The following is a 13,184-nucleotide window of genomic DNA, read 5'->3' as shown; positions in this document are numbered from 1 at the left end:
ACCACTCAACCCTAAAGCACAGGTAACATCACATCTTTATCTCCAAGATCCATGGATTGAAGTCCAAATATCAGTATAGGATGAATTAAGATCCAAAAGGGACTAAGTTGTCTTACCAATTTTATTTCCCATATGACCTGCTTACATTCATCATGCTCGTAACAAGGGCAACGCAATAAAATTGACCTACACGTGCCACGCATTTACATACCTCCACATAAGGGGTCACAAACTCAAATGACTACGATATGCAAGTGGTTAACAATAATGCATGAATTAGGGCAGGAGACAATAAAGAGTAGTGAGGCCTGCCTAAGGTACTTAAAGGAAATAAAATTCAAAACTAAAACACTTTTCACTGAGTCAAACAAAATACTTCTTTGGGCCAATTTCATGTGCACACCAGGCTGCTTCACCGCCTTTCTCTATCATGCTCCTTCAACTTGTAAAACCCTCACATCCATTTCCTTTTCTTTAAAGGCAGAGTTCAATGCTTTTCATTTAGTCCCTCAGAAAATATGCATGTTGGGCACTTAGTATTTGCCACGTACTCTCCTTGGCATTGTAAAAAGAGCAGTTAAACAAAACTGAGGAAAAAAAATCCTGTCTTGGTAGAACTGACATTCTAAGTGAAGAGACAGTAGAGAATTACAGCAAATAAATAAAAAGGCAAAATATGTAACATATTAAATATGGTAAGTGCATAAAAAGAACACGAAGTGGATAGAAAATCTGTGGAAAGGTGGTTTTTAACCTTTAGACTTTTTAAGGTTTTACTGAGAAGGTAGCACTTAACTAGTTTGAAGTATGATAAGGCTGGCAATGATTTTGTGCTAGCAGCTGTGTGTCTGACAAAACATGATGGTGAGTAGATATGCAACAGTCCTACAAAATTCAAACCAAGCCTTAGATCATAACTTCACATGAAAATTTCCTAAGATGGAGGAAATGATGCTAACAAATAGCTGTTATTAAAAGGGGGACAGGAGACAAAGACAAATGTTTGAGCTAAAAAAAGCAGATAGGGCCCTCACTTTAAAGGAACTTTAGTGAAAAATAATACTTTTAAATTCTAAAATATTTTATTTATGGATAGGAGAATAAAATTAAATAAGAGAGCATGGGTTATTTAAACCTTCAACCAGCTTCTTCACCAGTTATGATTTCATATAGCTTATCTTATACATTCTATTTTTATTCAGTAATAATGATTTCAAGAACATTGTATAATACATTCTACTTTCATGCTTAAAACCGAGAAATAGAACAGTTAGAACTTGTTCCTAAATAGTGTTATAGATCAGATTTTAGCCTATAAAAATTGTAATGTGTTTGTAAACAAAAGCGATATAAAATCAGACTGACCATTATTGACACATTCATTTCAGGAAGTAATTCATAATCTGGAAACAAGTTTTTAACTTTCTCCATATTACTGAAAAATATGCTAGAGTCATCACATGAGGGCTTCCATATTACTAAAAAATTCCCATTTTTCATAGCATTTAATGCTGTTGGTTAACAATTTTTAATTCTAAAATTGATCTTCAGGAAATGTTTTTCTAAAATTGTTTTTTTAATTGGCCAACTCAAAATCCTACCAGGCATAAAGTGGATGTTCACTTCAATAGTATGTCACTTTTACCTGTAAGTATGTAGCACTTATTCCTTCTGCTTTGTATTACTGTTAGTTGCTCACATACCTTTCTTTCATGATATGAAAAAGGACACTATCTTATTCATCTTTTATCCATAAATCCTCAGTAAGTGTTGAACTGAATTCATGTCAAATTCAAGAATAGAGTAAGAACAGAAGAGGTAAGACAAAACTCAGATTAGAAGCGAATGAGAGAAGGATGTTCATTTCTGTTTTCATGTGTTTACTGTGACTGCTTTAAAATATTTTTTATTTTGATATTTGGTTTCATTTTTTCAAGTAAAGTCATTTTCAAAAGAAATTTATACTTGGACAACTTACATTTATAAATCTGTAAAGTGTAAGCTATGGAATTTAAACTGTATGACATTACTTTGTGTGATAACAGTACATAATTTGCAAAAAGTACTACATAAGGTACAACTAAACATATTTGGAAGTAGAATCTGAAAAGCTAGAAAAAACAATTATATATAACATCTACTCCTGAAGTAACTAAACCAAAAAGGAGCAATGGATTTTACAGAGAGAAATTGTTACTCAGTAAAAAGAAGTCTTTCCCATACTTAGAGCAGCCCACAATAGAATGCATTGCCAGAAATACTCATTTTTATTAGAAATGTTTTCTATAGAATTCAGTATGTGTGTGTGTGTGTGTGTGTGTGTGGAGAGAGAGAGAGAGAGAACATGCATTATATATTAAGCAAAGTGTGGGAAATTTTAATTAGTAGAGTTATATCTAAAAGTAGCTGATCTTCATTATCCATTTTGCTCCTCCCAGGACACCAAGATTGAGGTCCAAAGAGCCTAACCCAATGTGAGTAACTTATGGGTACTGTTGTTCTCTGGCAGGGGAGGGCAGAGGCAGACAGCAATTAGTTCAAAGACCATCATCAAACTTTTCATGACAACAGTTGGTTCAAAGTAGGCCAAGACCTAAGCTAATCAATCAAGTTGGAGGGAAGGACCTTGTTCAGTAATTGGGAGAAAGACGCTCTCTGTTTCCATCTGGATATGAAGGCTTATAGAATCAAATCCACCTGGCAAGCTTGTATGTAACCGCAAAGGATAGTAGCTATAGCAAAAAATCATAACTGCAGACAGCAGAGCAGAGATATTGAAAAAAGAAAACCTGGGTCTCTAATGATATAACTGAGACTCAGACAACCAAACCCTGAAGTCCAACTCACTAGATATGTTTTCCTGACGGCACCGTTCCACTTTCCAATCTTTCCCATCCTATTTCTGTGCTGGGGAGACTCCCTTGTCTACTGGCTTCCAGTTGGGTTTGACTAGTTGGAAACTCCAGCGGGAAATTAAAGGATAGGAAGAAAATGATGTTTGTGGTTCATTTCCCTGGTTTCACCCCTTCAGGTCAATACACTGTATTCTTTTATTAAAGACCACACTTCTCCTGTAGTTACAATAACTTTCTATATGAGTTATGCTAAACATTCACTCCTCTCATCTCTTCAGACTTTGCTAATTTCCCTTAACGGTCACAACTTTTTAAAGAGCCTTGCATCAAACTCTTCTCGATAACCAAGTTTGAATGTGGCACCTGTTTCCTACCAGGACTACAAATGATAAGCCACCTATGGCTAGACCTCCAGTTACATTAGCAAGCATGATTCCTTAATGTTTAAGCTCTTTGAATCAAATTTTTGTTAACCACAATAACAAATAATAAATGCATTCAATTACCTCTAACTTTTTTTTCAAACTCACATTCTGGCAAAATAAAACAAAACAAAAATACCTTAAGAGTTTTTCATGAAACAATCTAAATGTGATGAATAAGGAGGCCACTCATTAGACTACCTTTTTGGTAACTAATTTACATCTTCTAAGACAAGGAGATAAAGCTAAGTGACAGTTAACCATTAACTTGTTTTTAGTTGATGATAAAATAAAAAATGGAACCTTATCTATAATATTTACCTGGCAGATGATTATTTAGAAATAAAAATCTGTGGACATTAATCTTAGAAAAATGAAAAAGGTATTCTTTCTATGTAATCAGATAAAAATGCAAGTGCTTTTCATTTATTTAATTCAATTTAACAAACATTTATTGAAGGAGGCACACTTTTAGGTGCTGAAGATAAAGCAATAAGGTAAGAGAAAAAATATGGTCTCTGTTTTCTTGAAGCTGAGGCTAAATTCAAGTGGAAGGAGGCAATAACAAGTAAAAAATGTCAGACTGGTGCTGTAAAAAATTAGCAAAGTAGGGAGACAGTCATTGATGGTTATCAAAGGAGTACTATTTTATTTAGAGTGATCAAGGAAGACTTCTTTTATAAGATGTCATAAACAAAATCCTGAATGAAATGCAGAATCAAGCCATGTGGCTAACTACAGAAAGAGTGACCACAGCTACAGAAAGAAATGCAAAAGTCCCGAGATGAGCACATGCTTACAATTTTAGTTTTTAAGGGAAAGGCCTGCAAAGAGGCCTTTGTATGGTCAATATGGCTGAAACAGAGAAAGAACGAATGAGAATGGTAAGAGATGATGTCATAAGTAAGAGACTTATAAATTTACTTTGAGAAGGATGGATTAGTAAGATTTGAAACATCTTCAGAGGACTAGTCTGATTGCAAGTGAAAAATGGACTATGGGTAACTAGTGGTGAAAGATAATGATTGCTTGAACAAAGATGGTAACAGTATAGAAAGGAGTAGTAAGCAGGAAGCAGTCATTGATCGTGGATATGTCTTGATACTAAGACAACATAATTTGCTGCCAGTATGAATTTAGTGTGTGAAAAAGAAGAGTCAAAAAGAATGAACATTTTTGGTCTGAACTACTTGTTGGATGGTAATGTTAGTATCTAAGAGAGAGAAGACTAAGGGATGTAAGATTTAAGAGGAAAATCAAAGGCAGCAGCTTAGATAATTTAGATCTGTGAAGCTTATTAGACATCCAAGTGGGGCCAAATATGGGGACTGAAATTCAAAGGAGAGGTTGTAGTTGGAGATACACATTTGATAAGTAGTATTTACAAAATAAGGAAAGCTAAGGAAATGCTAAGCTCAATTAAAGTGTAAACAGAAAAGTGAAAAGGTTTCCAGCAGTCTTTAGAATTTAGAAAGAAGAGAAAAACTACTAGGAGAGAATAAAACAAGGCCAAGGAAACAGGAAGAAAGCAAAGAAAGAATGTTGTCACAAAATACAACTGAAAAAAGTATTTCAAGAAGGAAAGAATGTTAAACTAAAATGTTGTTACAAGGTCAAATAAGATGAAGACTTGAGAATCATAAGATTTAAGACTGTGAAGGCTATTAGTGACACTGACGTAAGCCATTTTAAGGGAAGTATAAGGATGAAAGCCTGATTAGAATGGAAATGGATCTCAGACTACACAGGATTCCAGGAATATAAGAATACTTAATTTCAAAAATCAATTAATATAACTCATTAAACTAAGGAAAAAATGTAGAAGTATCATAATTATCTCAAAGTAGAAAAAGCATTTGATAAAATTCAGCATCTGTTTATACTGATAAAACACTTAGCAAACTTGAAATAGATTCTTTATATGATTTTTAAAGTATACAAAAAGTAATCTACAACATATATTATACCTTTGTCTTTTATTGAAGACTTTGCCCATAAGATCTGGAACAAGACAGGGATGCCCAATATTACAATTTATATTACACACTATATTGGAAGTCTTAGTGCAGTAAGTCAAGGAAAAAGACATTAAAAGAATAAATATGAGAAAGGAAAAAATAATTCTCAGATGGTATGCCTTTTCACAAAGAAAAATTTCTGAAGAATCTACAAACTAGTAGAATTAATAAAATAGTAAAACTGGTATATAAAAGGTCAATATAAGCACAAATTGTATTTCTATGTACCAATGACAAATTAAAAATTAAAAATTTTAAAACTTCAAGTATCTAGGAATAAATCCAACAAAAAGACAGAGAATTTCTTATACAGAAGACTAACAAAGAGACCTAAACAAATAGAAGGATATATACTAAGTGCATAAATTAGAAGATTCAGTATAAAGATATCAACATAATGTAAGGACCAAAAAACACCCAAGGCAATCTTGAAGAACAATACAGCTAGATGAGACACTATGAGATAGCCACATGTACTAAAAAGCTATACAAATTAAGACAGTGTTGTATTGCTTCAGAAATAGGAAAAAGAAAACCTGTAACAGATTCTGGAAATGATCCCACTTATATATGGTGACCTGATTCATGATAAAGATTAGATTAGATACAGGTGTGGTAGAAAATAATCTTTTTGGTAAATGATACTAGGTTAGCTAGATAAATATACACCGTAAAAAAAGCCCTTTGATTCTTATACCTCATGCTATACACAAAATTCAGTTTCAGGAGAACTGTAAATTTAAATGTGAAAAATATAACAAAATTTTGAGGAAAAAGTAGAACAGACTGATGGCTTTGGGAATACATACGAATCTAAAATGGACTAATCATAAAATAAACTGAAAATTTGACCTACATTAAAATTAAGGACTTCTGTTCATCAAAAAACACGGTTAAGATAGAGAGTGAAATGGCAAGTCACAGAAAAAGACATTTGTGATACATCCCCAATAAAGGACTCATATCCAGAATACATACAGAATTCCCAGGAATCAAGGAAGACTACTCAGTGAAAATGACAGACAACCTAAATGAAAAAGGGCAAATGCTCCAAACAGGTATGTAGCAAAAGAACACAGGCAAAGGACAACAAATACATGAAAATGCTCAACCTAATTTGTCATCAGGGAAATGAAAATTAAGATATAATGTAATTCACAGAATGGAAGACTGTCTTGGCAAATCATATATCTAATAAAGGATCAGTATATAAAATAAGAATCTCCTACAACTCAATAATAAAAAGACATATCCCAATTTTTTAAAATGGTCTTCTTAATAAACATTTCTCAAAAACTACATAAATAGCCAATAAGCACATGAAAAGATGCTCAACATCATTAGACATTACAGATGTGAAATACAAAAATGATAAACCATTGATACCCACTAGAGCAGCTGGAAAAAAAAAAAAACAGGTAACAACAAGGGTTGCCAAGACTATGAAAAGACTGGAAGCTTCATACACTGCTGATGGGAATGTAAAATGATAGAGCTGCTTTGGAAAACATGTGGCAGTTTCTCAAATGGATAAACACAGAGGTACAGTAGGCCCTAACAAATCAATTCATAGGTATCTACCCAAGACAAATAAAAACATGCCAGCACAGAAAGTGTAAAAGAATTTCCACTTTAGAATTATGCTGGTAAATCCTCGGTAAATTGATGAAAAGTACATTCAGGAGGTAGTTCTGGATAGCTATCTTGTCATGCACAGCAGCGTTACAAAGGTATTTCATAATATCTAATTCATGTAAAATATAATTTAACATAACTCTTCTAACTAATTCTTAATATTCTAGATATAATAGGAAAAGTTTTTCATGATTTAAAAAAAATAAACCAGATAGCCTTAATGAAAATCTTAGTAACGCTGCTGAGAAAATATCTCAATTAAGAAATGCTGCCTATCATTGATCTACTTACTAATCTACCACTCCTCAATCACCAATCCTTCAAGAAAGAAAAGTACTTGTTTCAAGAGAAGACGAGTTAGAGGAATTTCAAATGTAGAACAATCTGAGGGGAAAAATTACCTCCAAAAGCCCTCTAAATTTTATTTCCCAAAAATAAGTTTATTCCTCTTAGTTGAGGTCTCAGGGACTTCTATTATTTGTCAAATAGTTCCATTTACAGAGCAGCTGAATGTTAAAAGAGTTAACTGATAAGAAGAGGTTTGGGAGCACTAATGATCGTGATAGATATTTCTTTAGGAAAAAAAACACTTCTATTAATGAAATCTCACTTTAATTTTTGAAGGAAATTACATGATACAACCAAACTCTCAATAATACCATAATCAGAAATCCAGCACTCATTACCATAATGGTATATAGTTGAGACTAAAGCAAAGAAGGTCATTAAAATAACGGGGCATAAATGACACAACATGGGAAAAATTAAAGTGATCTAATGTGTATTGTTTACACTATGTATTGACTAGAAAAAAAGCCATTTTAAATATTCAAATATATCAAAATCAGATACAAAGTAAAAAATGTTTCTGTTGCTACAAATTCAGATTTTTTTACGTATTAACTGAAAAAATAGAGCTAAAACAAATTAAATCCATTCAAACTAAAATTCATAAAATTTGGAAGAAACTTAGTTTAAGTATAAAGATAGTAAAGAAACAATTTGAAAAAAGAAGAGAAAATACAACTTTGAAAAAAATAAATAAAATAATTTTTCTTTACTTTCTGTTTTTACTAAACATTTCTTAATTATACAGATTTCAAACACTCAATATAGTTCAATGTCTACACATAGTCCAAGTGCATAATACAAAAATATCTGTGCCTTAACCAACAACGTGGCCTCTGCACAGTCAATGGAAAGGGAAACCATGGAAAAAATATAATTAGTAATTGTCAGATGTCTATCTGTGAAGGCTACACAAAAAATCATCAATACATATCACTTACCTTTTCAAGTAAGTAGCCAATGACTAAAAAGCCTTTTCCACCCAGCATCTGTTCTTGCATGGCTACTGAACTTTTAAGTAGTTCAACCAGGAATGCCAAAAGAGTAGCACTGCATGTAAAGTACAGATAATTCCATTATGTAATCATCAAATATTGTCATAAACATAGTGTTTCACTTCAGTATTTTATTATCCCAAAACGTAACAACCATACTCAAATCTAAATGCTATTTTGCTATCATGACTTATTATGCAAGAATGTATTTTCTCACAAGCAGGAGAAAAATAGTTTTATCTCGTTAAAATTACACATTATATAGAAACATAACTGTAGAGTTTTTTTAATATTCCAAGGTAAAACATCAAAGTTTACCTCTGCATACATATTCCCTGCTTCAAGTAAACCTAACATAAGAAACATACCCACAAATATTGTACCTCTCCACAATAAAGATTATCATAACATTCTTTTGAAGAACACGGTATCTTAGAAAATTTTAAATATGTACATATATTTAAATATTGCTTTGGAAGAATACATTTATTTTTTAAATAAACTTTTCATTTAGACCTATGTTTTAAAAACAACATATATATTTAAATATCCAGAGAAATATGCAACATGTTACTTATGTCCATATATGCCCTCAGAAAAGTTCATGAGAGCGAAGAAAATAAGATGATTTATGTAATACTGAAATAAAAAGTGGCAATTAATTACACAATGTATACACAAACACATAAAAGCAAGCAAAGATATGTGCCAAAGATAAAGTACTTGATATGTCTGTTGAATAAAGGAAGAAACAAAAGAAAAATAAATGACTGCATTACATTAAGCTTTTAAAATATTACTTCACAAAATTACATAGAACAATTTTCAACCAGCAGAATTGATACATGACAGCATTCCTCATTAAGAAAATATATAGTCCTTCGCTGTAGAAGCTTACTGTAGTTTGTAACAATAAGTGACGATAAGTCAGACTTCTTCAACAATTAAAATAATATCCATTTATTCTGCGTTATAATGTACCCCAAACTGTCTATTTACATTCACATAAACTTCTGAATACATTTTAAATGCACACTCATCTCTATATGAAATTAAGAAAATCTGGTAATGAGAAAAACCTGAAAATTATTAAGGCTTAAAAGGAATCTAACACTATTCTATTTTCCGAAAGTATACTAGCTCTTCAGGTTTCAATAGGATTGACAACACTTTTCTCCGATAATGCAGCTATTCATGTTCAAATCAGAAATATTCTCATTAAAAGAATCAACAGGAAAATTAGCATCATCCTTATTATTATAAAAACTGATAGCTTAATGGATTACATGATATCAGCTAGAAAAATATAGTATATATCTGTAAATAAAGTATTTCATTACAAGAAACTAAAATTCAATTATATTAACTGGCCGTATATCTTTGAACCACAAAATAAACCCCAGTAAGCTAGTATTGCAAATCAATGATACTCTTTTACTTTGTCTCAAAGTCAAAGATAGACATTTAGAAGAAAAACACAACTACCAAGGAATGCCTTGGGATTTTTTTTTAAATGTTTCTGTAAGTAAGAACAGCTATTAAGCAATCTAGTTCATTTTACATGAATTATATCAATAGTCAAAGCCACTCCACAAATAACTGCTTCAACACTATTACACATAATACTTTCACCTAAATGTCTGAAAAGAATAAAGAAAACTACTGCATAGAGATTACACAATTTCCTAAGCTGTTCACGGAATTCTTACCTACACCTGAGTTAGTGATTTAGGGGGAAAGATGACTAAAACTCCTAAACATCAGCACTGCCCAAAACAAAGACTAGAAATGCTATGGTCCCTATAGTCCATGAAAAAAAATAATTTTTCTTACAATAAATTACCCTCCTGTGTAGAACCATACAAAATGACAAAGATGCTGTGGATTTTCTTATTCTTTTATGTCAGAAGGACTGCTCTTTCTCAATATCTAATGAATTAACTCAGACTTCTAAACACAGTGGAGTTCCATTGCACAATCAGAAATATTAATTTTATTGTTCTAAAATATTAATATACGACTATCCATATAATGTTAATTTCACTCAATTTTAACTACAAAAAATCACTAACAAAGTATTTTTAATATATACCTAAACCCAATGCAATAGCAATACTACATCTTTTCAAAAAATCTTTAAAAATAGGTATATTTGACATGGTGGACTTAATAGTAAATAGATGGCCATCTTCGAAGAGGTACATTTTCAAACATAATTTAACAAACTTACCAGTAACTAAAATGCATCGGATTGCTGCAGGGCTCACAATAAACTTGCAAAATTCTGTGTACTGCCATACAAAATTTCTCTCCATTCTTGCCTATTTCCAACTCCCCTAGATACAAAGGCAAATATAAAGGATACTTCAGCCCATTCCTATATCTCCTACATACCACTTCCTGTCTAGACACATCAGTTCATCTGCAGAGGATCTAAATATATAGGATAAACCAAAAAGCAAGTATCTGTATCAGCCCAAACTAGTATACACAACATAGAACATTCTCTTGAAAAGTATAGCAATACCTAGAAACGGATTTTCACCAGAATATTCTACTTAAAAGACAAAATGTATACTGATTTTTATCTCATTAGTAAAATTGCTAAACTTTTCAATAGACAGTACTATAACATATGTTCTGTAAGTAGCAATTCTACTTCAGGAAGGGTTAAGGGTTTTTAATCCTGCCTCCTTTTAAGGAAAATGACACTAATGATCTATAGGATTATTTCTTCAAAATAATTACCATCTTCCAATTCTTCATAAGCTTCAATTAAATTAAGAAATAATATTTATTTCAAATATCATACTAATAAAGGGCTAGACCTTAAGGAAGGAAATAATATAATATTACCTCTAATGACTTAGCATATTTATAATCTCTCCAGAGCTTTCTGGCCCATATTATTAAAGAATTACCACAGTAGTCTTGGCCCACAAATACCTGAGAATATTTAATAACTGTGTATGAACATGATTCATTTTTGTTCCTAATGGAAAAATACGTAGTACATTTAGGATCCATTAAAATTTATGTAAATATAGATTTTGACTTAATAGTAATATAAATTAATCCATTTCAATTTGTCCAATACTTATTCTTTAAAAACAACTAATGGAGATAACTCATGTAATGTGATCCCAAAAGTTTTATTATCTTTGAGGTATTTTATTATTTAAAGGTGCAAAATATCATAAAGACAGACCTAAGTTACAACCGAAATGATTAAGATTGAAAATATAACCTACATTCAGTTCAAAGGCAGCTCTTTGAGTACAGAAACTGGCTTTTCAATTTGCTTTGTACTGAAACAAACAAACTACCTCAGCTAGATGGGCTGTTTAAATATATTTAAAAGGATGGAATTAATAATGCAAAACTCGAAGATTCCTCCTGAAATTCAACAACTCCTCTTATATAAGGGTGTTTTTAATCTCTCAAGAAACATTACAGGCAAAATAATTGTCAGAATAAATTAAGGAATAGATTAAATTCCAATAAGGTTTAAAGTACCAGTCAAGCGGGAATTTTTTCTGACTTTTTCATAAGGTTTCAACTCTTAGGTAACTTAATTTAGTAATTTAGTATTGAGAAACACTGAAATCTTGCTAAAATGATATAATTCTATCTAATTCCAGTTTCTTTGCTCTTTCTTTCACTACAAACTCTTCCAAGATCAGAGTGGTCATAGCAGTAATAAAACTGTAAAAGAAATCAACTCAGGTCCATACTCAAGATAATTTCATTCTCAACCTAATTAATTTCCAGTGACGTTCAAAAATATCTCACAATAAGTTAGAAGAGTTAAATTCCTTCACAGTTCAAAATTAGAAAGGTCTAAACCAAAAGTTTCTAACTGCGGGTACATTTAGCTGTCACTTTTAGACAATGTATTTCTGAAGATGCTATCTGAAAACACCACTGCCTAACTGCCTACCTATGCAATAAACCCTAATACACAAACTGTCACATTCATCATTTCCGACATCAAGTGGAGATACATGCCGAAATAAGTAAAATACATTTATCTGCAGAGTCAAATAAGGAAAACAGTGAAATGCAGTACAGTAAAATATGAGGACAGATGAAATACACTGGGTAGCACATGAAATTACTAAGCCTCCCTTAGCCATAAAATCTCTCCTCAGTAATTTCTACCTTTTCTTTCAGCCTGATGAGGAGACAGGCAGACTCATAACTGAATTGCTAACACTGTCATGACTACTTAAGGACATTTTCTAAAGGCCCTATTAAAATTTAGTCAGGCTATTATACGTTTATACTTTCCTTTATCTGGTAATAGAGTTTACGTTTTATCAGCCTATTTCATTTCTAACAAAATATATTATAGTCAAAAAATAGACATTTATAAAATTGTGACTGAAATGTGTCAAAATTTGTCTTAAGAAGGAAATGAAATTTTAAAATTTGTACACGTAAAGGAATTAATTCCACATCTTTTATGACATCATTATGTTTTGGAATATAGCATTTATCAGTATTTACATATTTTGACAGTCTTTTGATCAGCTCTATTCGTGGTTCTCTATAAATAACCAATAGATATTTATTAAAAGGCTCCACTGTAAGAGAAATATCTCTCAAAGGCTACTAGTTTGTAATTTAACCCCAGCCAACAATCACTTACAATGCTCTAAATATCGAAATCTTTTTACAAAGGCTTTTTGAACATGTTACAAGTGACAGTACCACTATAGTAACCATGCACACATGAGAACTTTAGAAATGTAGTGATGTAAATCCCCAACACCTAAGAAGTTCAAAGTTTCAAAGAAAAATAGAGACAGGTTACAAGAACAAATAGGTGATCACAACAATATATGCATACTCCAATTAGGATTATTTTGCTAGTATAAAGTACTCTTACTACTTTAAGTGTATAGTGTT

At 31.7% G+C, this 13,184-nt stretch overlaps 1 protein-coding gene across 13 annotated transcripts in view; it reads right to left on the bottom strand.

Annotated features, from left to right (window-relative positions):
• The window catches only part of NBEA (neurobeachin), a 536,549-nt gene that overhangs the window by 419,121 nt on the left and 104,244 nt on the right, over positions 1-13,184 (bottom strand). For 12 of the 13 annotated variants that reach the window (XM_074378046.1, XM_074378047.1, XM_074378045.1 and 9 more), the window contains exon 11: positions 8,220-8,328. In XM_074378046.1, coding sequence (XP_074234147.1) covers positions 8,220-8,328 — 109 coding nt within the window. Of the gene's footprint in view, positions 1-8,219; positions 8,329-10,503; positions 10,529-13,184 lie in introns of those variants that run through there. The other variant, XM_045514116.2, reaches the window with a different exon arrangement.

This window comes from Camelus bactrianus, chromosome 14, assembly GCF_048773025.1.
Source record: "Camelus bactrianus isolate YW-2024 breed Bactrian camel chromosome 14, ASM4877302v1, whole genome shotgun sequence".
In the NCBI taxonomy this organism is placed as follows: domain Eukaryota; kingdom Metazoa; phylum Chordata; class Mammalia; order Artiodactyla; family Camelidae; genus Camelus; species Camelus bactrianus.
Note: the sequence above shows the minus strand (reverse complement) of the source record. Positions and strands in the feature narration are given on the sequence as shown.